General features: G+C 37.9%; 1 protein-coding gene across 3 annotated transcripts in view; it reads right to left on the reverse strand.

Annotated features, from left to right (window-relative positions):
* The window catches only part of RBMS3 (RNA binding motif single stranded interacting protein 3), a 709,804-nt gene that overhangs the window by 122,819 nt on the left and 569,743 nt on the right, over positions 1–17,242 (reverse strand). For all 3 annotated transcript variants that reach the window (XM_048301460.1, XM_048301476.1, XM_048301468.1), the window contains one exon: positions 13,808–13,887. In XM_048301460.1, coding sequence (XP_048157417.1) covers positions 13,808–13,887 — 80 coding nt within the window. The remainder of the gene's footprint in view (positions 1–13,807; positions 13,888–17,242) is intronic.

Raw genomic sequence — 17,242 nt, forward strand, 5'->3', positions numbered from 1 at the left:
CGAAAGCATTCCGAGTTTAAAAAGAACAGAACTGTTTTTACTGTAAGTGGATGTCAATATCCCTCTAAAGATTTGGCAATTCAGAGGAGTTCTTGGCTTGCTCAACCAATTCAGGTAAATTGATTTTGATCTATCCAAATTTTTTAACTTTCATTTGCCTTTAAGAAAAAGATAAAAAACATCATTCAAAACCTTGGCAGACATTAGAAAATGAACCTTGCTCTCTCACCCAGATGCTCTTTTAATCTTTATATAGAAGGTTCAGACTCAGGAGACCACTGCTATTCAGGTAAAAAAAAATCAAGCATTTATTTAAAATTTGAGTAGGGGTTATTTAAGTATGTGCTAAGAAACCTTTCTCAGTCAAGGTCACCGATAAGATTTCAGGAGGAAAATAAAACCAAAAAATATATATATTTATATACATACAATCATATGAGAAACAGCTTTAATGCAAAACTAGCTTGCCAACAATTTGGCACAACAGGTGGGAGCACAACTCAAATTTTCCTAGGCTGTTGGACTGTATCTTCACCTACAAAAAGCAACAATGCAAGGCACACTCAAGTCAGCATATTTCACATGTATCAGAGCTTGAAAAGCCCAAGCAAAAGGGATATACCAACACAAGTAACTGTCATAGGGATTTAGCTCCAATGACACAGACTTGTTATCAAAAGAGGTTATCAGAAAACAGAAGGTTTCTGCTGTCTAATCTGTCACAGGCAAAAACATTAAGCAATTTTGAGTCTGCATTGAGGAAAGGACACAACAGACAGGCTCTAGGTCAAAGTCATTGGTGCCCAGTTTGCCTACCAAGAGTGCAGGAATCTGTGCTGTGTCATCATCCAGTAAAACCCTTCCTTCAGGAGTGGATAAGTGACAAGATGCAGACGGTGTCTGATCTAGTGCTGCAGGCACAGGACATGGAGATGCAGGATTGTATTTACAAGAAGTTCAGTGCAGCTGAGGCTGCTCAAAACCCATGGAGGAAATTTTTGAAATGCTTGCATGAAAGAGATGGTGACAGGAAGGCGATGCTAGCTGCAGGGAAGACACACTGTACTAAGCCTGCTGGGAACAGGAAAAAGTGATGGACAACCATTTTATTAATCGAGATATTCTCTCTAAGGTGTAAGGAAAGTGAGATGAAGTCAGCTGTTTTCCGAGTAGTTGCTTGTGCGGGTTAAGCTGGTTCTTACTAAGAAAGTAGCAGTTTAAGAAACACTAAAAAAACCCTAAATGTGGATTAAACCAAAGACCAAACATACCATATTCCTAACAGCTGAACTCCCTCACAGAAAGCATAATGTGTAGAGTTTGCCCTGTGGTACCTAATACAGGTCTCTGCTCATAGGTGTAGTAAGACTGACATCCCAATGAACTTGGCATTGTGTCTTCCCCTGCCTCATCTTTCCCTGTCACGTCCCTCTTAGATGCTGTACATAACGCGTCGAGAGACCCCAATCTGGAATCCATCAGCTGTGCTAGATAACTGAGTTACTTTGATTGCTTAACTAGTGTTTGTAAGTTCTGACAGCCACATTTAGTTTTATTAAATGTACTTGTGCTGGCTAAAGCCTTTCCCGATACCTCCTTAGGGCACTATTACAGATTTCAGATTGAGACTGGACTACTTGGGAATCATTGTGTTCCTGGAAAATGGGCTAATTACAATGGCAATCTTGCACAGCAGTTACCACTAGTCTCTGCCTATATTGTTTGTTCCCTGCAAAAGGTTAGAAGCATGAAAATAAATAGAATTAAGTCTGTGTTTGTTATTAGAAGATATGCAGCAATCAGGCAGAAAGGTTTTCATGTTTACTGCTAGGTACAGGATCTGATGCATGAGAAATGTTAATGAGGTAACAACTTAGCCATTGATTCAGACACATCAGTGATGACTGAAAGCCATTACGTAGTGACTGCTCTTTTCTGGGGGTCTGTTTGAAGTATGTTGGTGGTCCTCATGTATTTCCTAGGAGAAGAACATCTGTTGAACAAAAACCACTATCAAAATCAATACAATTAGCATCTTTTTGAAACTCTCGCCTTAACAGCAGAGTGGATCTTTTTCCTGATCCTGAGTTGATCTTTTTCTTGTGTGACAAATAGAAGCTTTCAGCTTCCAAGTTGTTTTTGTTGGTTGAAGAAACAGTTTTATTTCCCAGGTATGACAATCTGGCTCTATCAATTGATTTTCATACATTTGGTTATATTAATGTTGATTAATGGTCAATAGTTTCAATTAAGCCTAAGATTTCAACACCTAAGTATCTATGTAAATTAATGGGACTGACATACTTCCCACTCAAACTAGTTCAAAAAATGCCAAAAATGTTAAATTACTAACAGATACCAGAGGAGTAATATGGAAACCACTTGCAGAATAAGCCTCCTTTATGTCACTACTCTGGCATTCAGAAAAACCTTCTGGAATCAATGGTCACGCAAAATGACCAGAACAGCAGAATCCCAATTCAGACCACTCCTTATGTATATTTTTAGGGGTGCTGAATATTTTTTCATCTTCCAATGCCAACAAAAAAGCAATGCCTTGGGACAAAAAAAGCTCTAAAATTAAATTTAAGGCACACCCCAATCCCAATATCTGCAGTATTTTCCACCTTCAACTATTATTTCCCATGTACGTCTCTTATTTTCTTAGCACTGAAATTAAATCCCACATTGGTTGCAGCTCCTAGTATATGATGCTATACCAGCAGCCTGGGTCATGAGATACACAAAAGGACTATATTTGGTTGAAATTACAGGCAGGCAAAACATATATAAATGAAAAACTGCCTACCAATGCCTTAATCACAAAAAAAAATTGCATTTAAGCCCTTCAGTGACTATTTCTTCTTACATTGTATGCAGTATGCTGAAGTAAGGGTAACTCATATGGAAAAGGAGCTGCTCAACCTGAACTTGTATCCACCACACAGCTGTTGGAATTACAGCCTCCTAAGGCACAGGCAAGTTTCTTGGTGCTACTGCTCACATGCAAGACAAATGCTCTCCGCTTTCAAAGAATCCAGCTCACTTTTCCCTGGTTTCTATTAGAGACACCCTTGGGGCTAGTCTGAAATAAGATAAATTAGAGATAAAAATAACCAATGACATCAACGCCTACATCAGTGAAATGCAGGCTCTCACAATATACTTACTCCTATACTACCAGGCTTCTTTTGAAAATTCCAAATGCTGAGGTTTTTATTACACTGTAATGTAAAATTCAGCTGATGAAGAATTTATTGAAGGGGAGCACTTTGAAAGGTGCTCATTCATGTTGCTGTTACCACGGGTGAGGTTGGAGGGGGAAATCCAGATGAGAATACAGTTAGGAGGCTGCTGGGTCATATTTTCTTTATTTTAATACATATTTTTTATTCAAATACATTCTTTGAATACAAATTCTTACAGTATAAGCTCTGAACTAAAAATCTTTATATATGGTCAGAAAGTTACAGTACTTACTCAAAGGGGGACAGATGGAGAAGGAGGGGAAGAAGTGAGAAAGGGAAGAGGGAGGGAAAAAAAGGAAGAAAGAAAATGAAGAGGAAAAGGGAAAGGGAAGGAAAAAGAGGGAAAAAAAGGCTCAGAATCAGTGAATTCATAGTGTAATCAGTAACCTAATAGAGAAAGATGCTGATTGTATTCAGTAATACAATACTGTAACTGAAGAGCCACCCATGACAACTGGGATATATACATTTTTAGTTGCTTTTTGAGGATTTCTTTTGTGACTATAATTTACATTTTTTGAAATGTAGAAGTCTTATGTGAAGTAAGGATTGTTAAACTTGGTGTTTGAAAGGTATTTTTTTATACCATATCTGTGCAATCTAAAAGTTAAATTACTCCTTTGCCCTTTTTCTCTCATTTTTTGGTTTCTTTTTCTTTGCTGAACAGCAGCAATTCTAAAAATACTATATACTGAAAGATTATATACTGGGTGGTAGGGTAAAGGCTACATAGAAAATGCTGCTTTAATAAGCTTTAACAAAAAGGACAAATGTAAAATCAGATATCCATCACCTTTCCCCTCCCTCTTGATGTCTCTTACATTGTGGAAGATAAATTGCAGACACATCACAGACATGGAGGCAGCCCAAGTAAAATGTAAGCTGCTTTGCCCTTCTTTCAAGTTCCTGTGATTGAACTTGGGAAAGACCTTTCTATGATCTCGTGATCAAATGCTGCCATTCAAACAAGAAAGGCTCAGAGAAATGGCTGAGAAATGGCTAAGAAATGGGGCTTTTACAGCTGCTCAGGACTGCTGACCAGCATAATGACATTGTTTCTGTGACAAACAAACAAAAAAGTCTAATAGAATCTTAGCCTCCTGCTTTCCCAGTGCTTTCAAGGCTGAATGGCTTTTCTCTGTTTAGCAGTACCATTCGAGGAGAAGGGGGAGAGAGACACTTCAAGTATGCAAGAGGCTCCTGGTATTCAAAACATATGGAAAAGGGAGAGAGAGGCTCCTGGTATTCAAAACATATGGAAACTGCTATTGTGATACCACTCATCTTACTTTGTCTGGATGAATCTCAAAGGGAAACATCTTCACACGCTACTCCAGACACTTCATGTCACTTCGAGCTCAGAGGGGAAGGCCTGCAGAAGAGTCCTCAGTGCTCCTCTGGTGCCAGGGACAGGTTTACTTTTGGAGAGAGGGAGGGAGGGAGGGAGGGAGGCAGTGTGGCAGAAAGGCAAGACTACAAGGGGAGGACAGACCCTGTGTACTTTTTCCCATTATATGTGTCTTCCCTTTCCCATGACACTCCCTTTCTCACTACAAAGTCCTTCCTAAGGGCAACAGTGCCAATTTTTTCCCAAAATGCTTAGGGACACACCAAGCACCTGCAGGATTACTCCCGTTCACAGAATTACTCAGAAGTTTGGATACATATCCTCTCTTTCCAGCTACCAAATTTTCCACATTCTCTGCCAGTGACAACGTCTTTGTAGAAAACCCTCTGTACCAGCCCTGATGGGACAAACCCAGCTGAGAGCCTCAATGAGGCTGTCTGCCATCCAAGGGCACTTCAAGGCACCTCACCTGGATGTTTATTGATTTACAGCAGTGTTCCAAAACATGTGAAAATTCAATACTCCAATTTTATTGGGACATCTGAAAAGTCCACTCCCAGAGGCTTCCACTTCTGGCTGAAATACAGATGCCCAAAGGAGTGTGTCAAAAAATATCTATCTGCACATTGTTAAGCTTCAATAAAACTTGTTTGTTCAGGTTAGTTGGAATTTACAGGTTAAAGGTTCAGACTGAAACTTCTGACATAAATTTCTCTATATTTTGAATTTAAAAGTGTTCAATGTGAAAGCAAGTGGAAAAGCGTGAGGGAGGGAGGAGTAAAGGAAGAATTTTTCTATGAAAGGCCTGAAAGGGAAATAATTTTCCTCGGTTAAAAAACAAATAAGACCATGCAAATTCCCACTTGCTGCGAATTATTATTATTGAGCATAACACACTATGACCTAAAGTGGTTAGTCTGTGCTCAGCCTTGCTCAAGTTGGCTTTTTAAATGACTTTTAAACTAGTTGGCTCAGGTGTGACAACACTATACTGCAGCAGTAGGGTCTGCAAAGCAGATGTACTCCATCACTGAAAGAGTCCTGAAGGGACTAATAAAGTAATGCAGGAGAGGAATAAACAGGAGGAGTTGTGCCACCGTTGGCCCCAGCTTATGCAAAAGCAGAATTCCTCCCTGAAATCTGAATCATGCACAAATAACTTCACAATGTTCGACATTGTTTCATGCTCTGATTTGCATGTTTTTATTTATTTGCATTGCTTTGTTTTAAATTGCCAGCCCTTTAGACCTAAACAATCTGAAATTCAAGCTGTGAATCTTTCTGGCTCATAAATTTTGCCTGCCATAACACCTGCGCAACTCGTCTGTCTTGTCTTGGCTTTTACAAGTGCATCCAAGGAACAGCACTGTCCCTGGACCAGAAACTTGTTGACACTTCTCCTGCTGATCTATGAGGCAAGACAGAATTCAGTGCACACACTCTCTAGCTGTGCTGCTTATGCAGCAGTAGCATACAGAAGGGACTTTTTTGTTCATAAACAAATATATCCACCATTTCCCATAAAGGGAATGGATTTTCTGAATTAGAAGATTTATACAGTCACTCTTAACAGCAAAAAATGCCCATGAATTAAAAGAAAAAAAAAAAAGCATATATTGAAATTAGTTTAGATAAACTGTGGCACAGTTCATTGCCACTAGATATTATGAATGAGAAAGAAATGCAGTTCTCTGTTTATGCTGCAGACTTTTGGAAATCTTAGGAAAGATATGACAGGTGGTACTGTGACAGGAAGAAAAGAGGAATAATCTGTTCTCATTTATATGCCATATTGTTCTCTAACTTTCATTCTTATAAACCAAGTGAAAGATTTTAATCTAAACTGCAGTAATGCTATTTTATACGTCATAGCCTGAATTACTGTGATATCACAAACAAACTGATCTTAGGCATTTTTTGTTACCTCCAGTTACAAAGTAATAAAAAACCCCCAACCCTGCCAGAGACTTTCTTCTTAATTATACAGCCAGATTACAAAATTCAGTATTTGATCATACAGCTTCTTGAAATACAAAAAGATATGGTTCTTTTCCTAGTAACTTACAGACCAGTACAAGATCAAATGAAACACAACATAAATATGTAGCACTTCAGATCTCTGAGACTGTCCCCATCATCAACAACTTTATATATTTTTGGAAAAGCAGGCTTTAGATGATGTCAGCATTCTGTCTTCTCTCCCGCAGCTTTCCTCATGAGCTCAAATTACATGACTTAGCACTGATACACACCTCCTAATATCTTAAAAACAAATTGGCTCAGCCCTCATTCCTCCAAGCGCATACCAACTATTGGGGTTTACTGGGTAAACAAATAATTCTGTATCCTCCTAACCAAAGGGAGTCTTTTTTGAACTAAATGAAAATGGATAAAATCTTGAGAAGATAGGAATTTTTCTTTTTCGCTTTTCAGAAAAATATCCCTTTCCTTTAAAGAATCTAAAGAATACACAATCTTTAAGATCCAAGAGACCTAGGAAATTGGAATGGATCTTTGCTTCATGACATGGAAATGTGTGCTATGAAACCAGAAGCACTTACAGCAATGTCAGCACAGCAAGGACAACTGAAGGTTACATAAACGTAAATGTGAAGAAATAAAACCTTACACTTCACATTTGAAATTCTTAAGAATGCCATGAAGCAAGACAAATATCAGATTTTAAAGGCTGTCTTTGAAAGGAAGGAAACTTTAAAGACCAAGAAATACTTGATTTCAGTTGAAGTCACAACCTATTGGAAATTTCTGGCTGAAGAGTTGGTACCTGTTTGATTAACTACAAATGCTGTTTGGCCGAGTGCCAGAAAGGAGGGCAAAGCCAGGAGCCTGTGCTGGTGGTGTGTGACAGCTGTGGGTCTGAAAGGGAGGGCAGAACATGGAGCAATGATGAGGTTTTGGCCACATCATAGAAGCCTGCACAAACCACAAACCAAAGTCAGAGAGATTTAGCCAGGGAACTGCTTTCTAAGCAAAAGGTTTTATATTTTCCAATAAATCTGTACCCATTCCGTAGCTTCTTGGTTGGAAAGTCCATCTTTATGACCATCTTCTGCAAAGTCCGTGTGATCTTAACCATTACGTGATGTCTGGAAAATGAAACTCTATTTCCCTAGGGATGATCCCTTCTGAGAGCTTTACACACCATCCAGGCACCTCTTAACATCTAACATGACCCAGGCAATAGGTCCACAAAGCCCATTCTGCATGGAACAGTTTGTCAGAGACACCAGAGTTGGGATGGCGCCTGCACATTGCTGAGGGCGTGGAAGCACATGCGGTCCAAAGCAGGATGGGGTTACAGCAGCCTTGTGGTCATCACCAAGACTCAACAGGAGTTAAAGACTTTAACTGACTGCCAAAGATGAAGACTTTGAAAGAAGATGAAACCAAGAGAAGTTAAAAGAGTGTTCAGAGGGCTTGCAGTGTAAAAGAAATTTCTGCTAACAATGAGCTGAGCATTTGTGTATTTATGGAGCACAGAAAGTGAAAGATAACAGTGATTCCATTAAAAATGACAGCCAAAAATTGAAAACAGGAAAAATAAATAGAAAATTTGTTAAACTGTTATTTTTTATGAAGGTTTTTACATGGATCATATTTTCTGACACAATAAGGATGAACTTATATAGTGCAATCAGCAGATAACAATGAAAGTATTTAAAAACCTGAATTCTTAGACAATCTAAAAGACTTAGATAACGTTAATATCACATACATGAAAGGAACTGAGAATACAAGTAAGAAAATCCGGGGGTTTTTAGTCCAGACAATTTTTGAGGATAACAATATGGAAAAGAAAACCCCCTTTTTAAACTAGCTTCACTGAGTATTACCAGTATCAAACCTGGAAGAATCCCCTTTATTCTAAGTTCTCTGTAGCATTCAACAAATGTTTTAAGACACCTACAAACCAATACCTAGTTTAGAGTTTGGGCTGCTATTTTATCTAGTTTAAAATATCAAAAAATGCATATACATGTAGACAGACAACTAAGCAAATGCCCCAAGAAGAAATATTTGGAAGAGTTTTTCAGTGTTTTATGTATATAAATGAACAGACAATTAAATAAAAAGACAAAGTACCAAGAGACAGGGGCTAAAAAGTTATCAAACAAAACATTTTAAGTTCATTCACTCAGAAAAACAATTTACAGCATCACTAATGACAAACAAGGTAGCATTTTTTCATCCACTAAGATAAAACCAGTGGAAAATGTTAATATCCATTACACAGTTAACCTTCAACTGGAATATTGTTCCCTCATCACCATTTTAGGCACAATATCCTAGAAAACACGTTGCTCTAAATAGAGTATTCCAAGTTCTAAGTCTACTTCTCTGAAGCGAAGATTAATTATTTGAATTTACTCTCCATGGTGGAAGAACCTGAGAGATGTCCTAAGAGAAATATTTACACTAAGGAGAGAGGCAGAAAATACCAATTGATTTTGGTGAAATGAGTCCATATAAATGCAGTGCTTTGAACACTTTCAAGATGAAGAAAAAAAAAAAGAAGCATGCCCAGTAACGATTAAAGGAAGATATGAGGTATTTGCAAATACATCTGTATTGTTGCAGATAATTTCTTTCTATTTAAGAGTTTTTACTTCAGTAAAAGTCAGTATCAAAATGACACAGTCACTTGTTACTTGTGGGATTCTTAATCTACACAAGGACAATAATTCCCTTTTCTTTCTTTTTGTCAGATATCTGTAATTAAATTAGCAATAAGATAAAGATTCTTGACAATGTAATGTAGCATTCATGTGTCTCACTTCCTTTAAATTTTCTCTGAGATAGGAACTGACTCAATGTCCTCTGACAACTCAAAGTATTTACAAAGCAAATGAAAATTAGGAAGTACTATAATGACTAGAAAATGCTGTGAGGGAGCATAATGGACATATCAGCAGAGGATAATTATTGCAACTGAGGCATGTTCCTGTGAAATTCCAGAGAGAAAAGTAAGAACTTGTTAAATTTTTGCATTTATTCAGAAAGAGAAAATGAAGTTATCTAAAAACATCCAAGGATGCTGGGAGATGAACAAAAACTCTGTGTAAATATCATACCCTAAACTTGCCCATCCAAACAGAAGCCAATTTGTTACTGAGAGACGAGCTAGAAAGTTTTAATTTAATTCAGTGATTGCAAAATCATAGATTAGCAAGATTTCATGTGAAGTCTCCTATTCACCAACAAAAATAGATGCAGCACTGGAAGACTGAGAGCAAGCTACCGTCATTATCAGTAGCGGTCTTCACATCTTGATGGAGATGTGGAGCGCTATAGAATTCACTTGCTGACTTTCAGTGTGGCTGTACCAGGCCCATACAATTAGTTTCACATGGGGCTGAATTCTCTATAGGATGAGAATATACCCAGTAGGCCCTGTAGGTCTATTAATCTCAGAAATGCAGTGCTAATAAAGAGAAAACAAAAAACCCTCACAAATAAAACCCATTAAAATAATAATCACTCAAAGCTACTCAGAATATTTATGAAGTTGACACGGAATCTGCCAAGCACTGAGATTTTGCAGATTTTTGGAGATGACTGTGCTGTCTCAGTCTGAAAGAAATGCAAAGATATTAACTAATTATTTATGGGATGACCAATTATTTTGTACTGTAAATCTCAGACTGAACATCATGAAATGCTTATTAGTTGAGCAAGCACAACAGTGGAGCAACTCCTTTTGGAATGGAATGAAGCCAAGGAGTTGGATGGAGAAGGCCCCTTAATGAGAATAATTCACTAACACAGACACAGTGATGCTCAATTTACCTAGGCACTATACAACTGAGCAGCAAAATGTTGCAAGAGACAGAAAATAACCCGTACATGGTGACTGGGTTGAAGCAGAGGGGTCTGGAGCTGCAAGTGCTCAGTTCTACAATTTTTAAGAAACAACAGACAGTAATTGAAGTTATAAAGTCCAAGAAGGATGTATGTGTTCTTGCTTTCAGAAGGTACAGAGCCTCCAAAGTGCCCTGTGCACCCTCCTTTCCTTGCAGTTGTAACACTGCTTTCCTGCTGCATTGTTGTCCTGGGCCAGCCTAGATGTATGACTCTGGGCTAGAATCAAAATTTACATCTCATTTGCCAAGAAAAAACTAGCTGAAGAAGAGTTCAGAGTTCAAAATTAATGTTTGAGACAACCTTTTGGGAAGATACAACTAAGTCATGGCCCATGCTTTATTCTGGCGTGAAAGCCAGAGCCATGGTGCCCAGTGTTTCTGTTCAGCATCATGTGAAAGCTACCTACTCCAGATCTTCCATCATGACTTAGTAACCAGGCAAAACTGCCCCTGCAATACATGAACATTTTATCCTCTAAAAATGCTAATCTCACAAGCATACATCCCACAGGATGTATGGTGACACATCACCAGGCTCACACCTTAGGGAACCCAGCTGAGGAAGACAGCATGGATGGAGGAGAGCTGCCAAAATGATTTGTCTGGTCCATAATCCCACTGCCTCAGGCCAGTAGTACATGGCCAGCAGCCAGGCTGATTTCTTTCTTAATGGGCCTCATGCAACCTTCTATTAGTTGGCAAACCTGAACCAGAACATTAGAGCTTGGATGAGAGATGTGGACAAAAATGCAAAACCCTTTCAGTTCACTGCTACACCTGAAAGAAATCCATCTGAAAATCCAAAATCAATGTAATTTAACCCTAAAAGGATTGATCCATTTTCTTTCTCAGTAAAATCAGCCCTCTGAGCAGCAGAGGTTAATAACAGATAGTGTTGAGTATTTCTGCTAATGCTCTCCGGTTCTTCATTTTTTAACTGATATCCATAAAGAGGTCACAGCAATAAACTAGAGATGATTCTCCTCCTATGCCAATTCCTGAGATGCTGGGAGGATCCTTTTCAGACTATAACTGTGATTTTCCAAGTACATTAAGAGACTTGATTTTCCCTCCTACTTCATGCAAGACACTTCTATCTTTGCTGAGAGGCTTAAATACAGGTTCATAGCACGGATGTAGAAACTGAGTACAAGCCTTAACAGGAATCTACAACAAGAAGAAACTAGGAGTGAATTATTTTTTGCACTGGATAAAATGTAAATCATCCCTTGAATCAATCCCACTGCTAAGGTGATCATGTTTGTGCCCTGGCCTCTCAAGAAGAGCAATGAATACAACAAATCTTCTAATTATGGATTTAAAGAGTGCCCTACTCTAATAACGAGGCACAAACAATCTCTTTTATGCAGACCAAATAACCTATGACAAGTTCTAATTATCTGTATTTGGAGATATAAAATCTGTCTCCCAAAACTTGCGGGCAAAATGGGATCTTACAGATATCTCGTGCATAGCTGAGTGAGTTCAGTTAATGGTTCAGTGACTTTGTCCCAAGCTGCATTATGCTCTATCTGCATCTGAACAGTACTCAGGTAAATTAAAACCCTTAATATAGTCACTTCCCTTGTGACTAAATGCCATCTGACAACAACAGTCACGACAGAAACATGGTAGACAATCTTTTCACATGGACACCTTTTCTTCTTCAAGAAACTAGGAGCTAATTCATGGCCTTTAAGAAAGCATCAAAAGTTATAGCCATTAAAATCCAATTTCAGTGTATCTCTTGGAATAGAAGTAAATAAACATGCTGTCTTATAAAGACTCCTATTTTGATGGCCGACATTACCAGTACTTTCCTGATTAATTAAAAAATTTAAAAAGGAAAAAAAAAGAAAATTATTTTCATTTTATAGCTTTCATTCTTTACCATGAAGCTCTGTCTCAAGAAGGTTCTGTAAGAATATTCTATTTTATTGCTGGATCTAATGATGTGTCCTCTCTGAGACAACTGGGAGTGTGACCATGGAGCACACAGGCTTAGAAGGACAAAGCCAGACTTACTGATTCCTTGCTATTCACACTCTTTCCATTGGGTGTTGCTATGATATTAAACAGATTACTACTGGGACTCAAAGTGTGCATACAGAAAGGCAAGCCAAAGGTTAAAGTTCTCTGCCTATGTTGCTCAGCCCATTGTTCTACACAGCCTAAGTTTGTTGTACTTCACAAAGTTGGTGCTGTAATTCATTAGCTGGTGCTGAGAAAAATTGTCAGTGACCACTTTTGAAAAAGAAATCTTTAAATGGAGTCTTGCAGCTTGTACTAAAAGCTTTATATTGTTTCATGAAGGTGATCTGACTAAAATTTATATGTACATTGCAGCATTCATTTACTGTACACCATAGCTGTACAGATGGCTTTCTTTTAATTAGAGTATTTAGTACATCTTCTGCATAAAGAACCAGGCAATGAATAAGAAGAAATTTAATGAAAGTAACCAAAAAAGGAAATAGTTTAAAGGAAGCTAGGGAAAAAAAAAGGAAGATAACAACTTAGGACACAATTCTTGCAAATATTTCCTGCTCATTTAATGCAGCCCTTCAGAAAACCCAGAGGAGAAATCTTTGCAGATTTGTGGCCTTGGAGAGGTCTTGTCAAGCAGTAAGTATCAAACATCTGATCACAAAACTTTGCAAAGCTGACGGATGCACAGATGATAGCTAGGCATTTGAAAAGGAAAATAATAGCTGGAACTTGGCTTTCAATGCGACACGGACACACCAATGAATGTGTTCTATGGGTATTTTAGGAAAGTGTCAGGATTTCATTAAGTTATGGCAAGCAAAAATGATATAAAATGATTTAATATTTGAAATATCTTCAGTATTAACAGCTACTGCTGTTAATACTGGTAACAGTAACTAGCAACGCTAAGTAGAAACTGTAAGGAATATAAAGCTTCTACAACTTGACATCCTGGATATTTTATAATCTATAATGAAGCTGCTAAGCTAGTTACATTCCTAGTTAGTCTGAAAATCATTGGTGTTTAGTTATGTGGCCTCTAGTCTAACTGAAAAAAACCAAAAAACAAACCAACATTCAAAAGGAAAAAAACACAGTAAGGCAACATGACTTTTATATGTTCTTAAATTTGCTGCTGTCAGGCATAAATGCTTAAAACATACAAATCTGGGTAAGAAAAAGTTGCTATGGGTCACAAAGGATAGGCTTCGACCAGGGAAGTTATATGCCGTCTTAGCAGGAGCAGTAATTTAAGCCACTCTCAAGACAAATTCCAGTATTTCTGTATTGTAAACTCTTCAGTGAATTTTAAATTTCATAATGATGGCTGCTTGACTTACCTGGTAGACCGGGTGGTGTTTTCAGATATTTGCCATTAAAATGTTGAATTACTACTTCACATTTTTCTGTAGACTCCATTCTGAAAAAGAGAAGAGAGTGGGATATGGGTAGAGGCAATATGTGTTACTAGACCGTTATGGAAGCACTCAGTCAGCAAAAAACAAAAAGCAGAAGGAGAAAAAAAAGGACAAGCACAGATGATGAGAGAAATCTTCAAAGCTGTTCTTGCTGATTTCTGCAGAGAAACTGGTTGAGCCCATTAGGACACACTGTGGCTCACGAGGAGGACCCGCCACCCTCTCCGCCTGCAGCTGCGCTCCCAGCTGTGTTTGAGCTGCAGCCCTGTCAATGACAGTCCCCTTTTGGATCCTGGGCATCACCCTGAACAAGGACACTCTTTATGCTTTCACGTGCTGCTTGGAAAAGCAAAGGACGTGTTTCTAGGTTCCTTGTGCACCCAAAATAACTTCAAATGGCTTAAAGAAATGAATTACAGGATTTGGAGAAGAACATGGAGGATTAAACAACAATTATTAAGGATTACAATGTTAAAAAAACAACCTGCAAAGACAGACTTTATAGTAAAACCACAAACAGTGCATATATGCCTATTACAACATAAAGCCAAATTCTGGGTGAAGACAGTAATTTATGTGTAACACCAGCAAGGGAAATGCCTTACTGTTCATCTTCTGTGAGTTTAGGATAACTTTCATTATCCTAACACTGAGACATTAAAGCATTAACATTGAATTGGTTCATGCATTTTTGAAGAAATATTAGGAGTACAAAGTTACTAGTCAAATCCCAAACCATGGTTATACCACACCTGGGAGCTCATCATTGTTTCAGATCTTCTAAGTTAACTGCATATAAGTCCACAAAAAGAGTTAACTTTGCTGCAGAGGGGGTTTAGAAACTTTGAAAAGAGGAAAGAGAGAAATGGAAAGCTAGTAATTTCCTAGAAAAGTTGTGTTTAAAAAACATGTTCAGTGCTCCTTCAGTACACCAGTACCTACCTCCAGGTATTCTCCACAAAATAACTCTGCTGACATATATATTGCTTACTTCTCACCAGTGTATGTCATTTTAAAATGAATTTATCCACTATCCTTCGTGTCACACGGTTTGGGGGAAGAGTGGTTCACATACAGCAGCAGTTTGTCACCCAGGATACAATTTTGCCAGAGCCCAAAGGACTGGACCACACCACACCACCCCACCCCAAAAAAAATTTTAAAAATCCTGCTTGCCATTTAATTCTTTGAGGAAGTCAGTCTATTGTCCAATTTTTTCAGGTGGAGTCATTAAAATTTCCCCTTCCAGGTTGTATCACTGTGTATCATGTGGGCTGGGCTATTTCTACAAGCACAAAGACAGCGACTTAGATTGTTCACTTTGGCTTCATTCAGATTTAACTAAGCGAATGTCTGTGTTCAGCCTTTAGAGACTCTTGTCTCTGAAAGAATAAATGCAATAAAAGTCTGTTTTCTGTAGCTGCAGGCATTTGGTGTCAAACCATGTTATGTTGCACCACACAGCAGTGACAATTTCATTTTAATACATGGGGTACATTTTAACAAGCCAAAGCAGTCCCTGCAAAGAATGCAATATATAAGCTGCCAAATGAAAGAGACTCAGTGCACTTCATGCGTTTTATGTGGGAAGAGAATAAAAGTGAAACCCACAGTGTTCTGGGATAAAAAGGCCATCATTCGAATAGCACTCTGAAAAAGAATGTGCACATTTTCCTCTCAAGTTTCACAATTAACAGCTCTCAAATGCCATTGCTGGCTATCTGTAATCTGGCACACGCTTCGCTTGAAACTGACACTGGCATTATCGACTAAGCCTGAAAAGGCAGCACAATAGACAAAGCCCTCTATACATGTTCCCCTCAGATGTGTTGCTGAGTAACAACTGCATCCATCCTTTGCCCACCCCACCTGAGCCCTCATGTGCTTTCTGCAACTTGTGCCTGTGGGGGTGGCCTTTCCTCCCGGCTGGGCTGAGACTGGCCAGGCAGCCACTCACTAAGCAGGAAGGCATCTATCCCAGGGCCACCAAAACATGAATTATAATTTACACTTGTCCACAATACCCCTTTCCTTAGAAATAACCCTTTCAAATTGAGTTCTTCAGGATGATTAGCTCACTGACCAACTGGGGAAATATAGGGGCCTAAAGAAACCAGATATGCTAGCAAAATTGCCTGCTTCTTGCCATAACAAGACCCTGGTTTTAGTTTAGTCAAAATTCTGATCAATATCAACCACTTAGGTGGCAATACCTATGGCAGGCACCTACGCATGAGCTGAACCTATCGGCAGACATTGATTCGCCCATTACTCCTTCTCTTGTTTCATCCATGAAGACGAGCTGTATCCAGGCAGAAGCCCCAAAGCCACATTTTTTTAGGTCCACATTTATAAATTCCTCCTACTTTTCCTTCAGAAAGCTGTGGCACTTCTCTGTTTTAGAATGTGCTTTGAATTATTCTTCTCATATGAGCTAGCAATGTTTCAAAATGTTGCTTGAGACTAATATTTAATAAAAATATCACTAATGACATTGTTACATGTTAAAAGATTTTCTATAAAAGAATGTCAGCTGAGCACAGGTAAACTTGGGAGAAATTATTTAAATACATTTAAATATGGTTTTTTTAATAGTGGTGTTCCTTTCATAATTGACAGAACAAAAATATGAAAAATTTTAATATTCTGGATAAAAGATAAAGACCCCAGATGCTTCAAAACCTCTCACCAAAAGACATAGATATTCAACACTCTTGCTGGAAAGGTAAGGAAAACAGCTTCATATGATAACAGAAATTTGGTTTTGATTTGATCATTTGTGAAGTATCATTTTCAAATTCCTTCAACTGTAAATTTTGGTGTTGATCTGAGATAGTAAGTCATGTTTAAATGCAATTTGGAGATAACTATAATGCATCTGAGTATTATCTTGAACCAGCAAATGCACTGCAGAAAAAAAAAGAAAATTACCAAAGCCATAGGCTTTTATAATTTTTTAAAAGGTCCAGATAATGATATAAACCCAAATGAACTAATAAAACCATGATAATTTATTTTTACTTGTGTCTATATATCTCCCAGTTCTGGAAAATAAGCTGTAATTATAATACAAAATGGGTAATGAGACTGTCTATATTCTATCCAATTTGAAAAGAAGTAAATTTTTAAAAATCTGAAGACTGTTTTATGTTCTCTGTTTCTAGCTGTAGTTTGTAAACTAAAGATACTTCAGTATGAAAGGGAAAAAAAAAAAAAACCAAACCAAAACCAGGGGATACTTAAACAAGCATCAGAACCAAATCATTTGATGTCCACATCTTGCTATTAAATATTCACTTTAGATAATTTAAAAACTTTATATTATTTCTATTATAAAATAATAATAGAAATAATTTA

The sequence above is a fragment of the Corvus hawaiiensis genome, chromosome 1, assembly GCF_020740725.1.
Source record: "Corvus hawaiiensis isolate bCorHaw1 chromosome 1, bCorHaw1.pri.cur, whole genome shotgun sequence".
Taxonomy (NCBI): domain Eukaryota; kingdom Metazoa; phylum Chordata; class Aves; order Passeriformes; family Corvidae; genus Corvus; species Corvus hawaiiensis.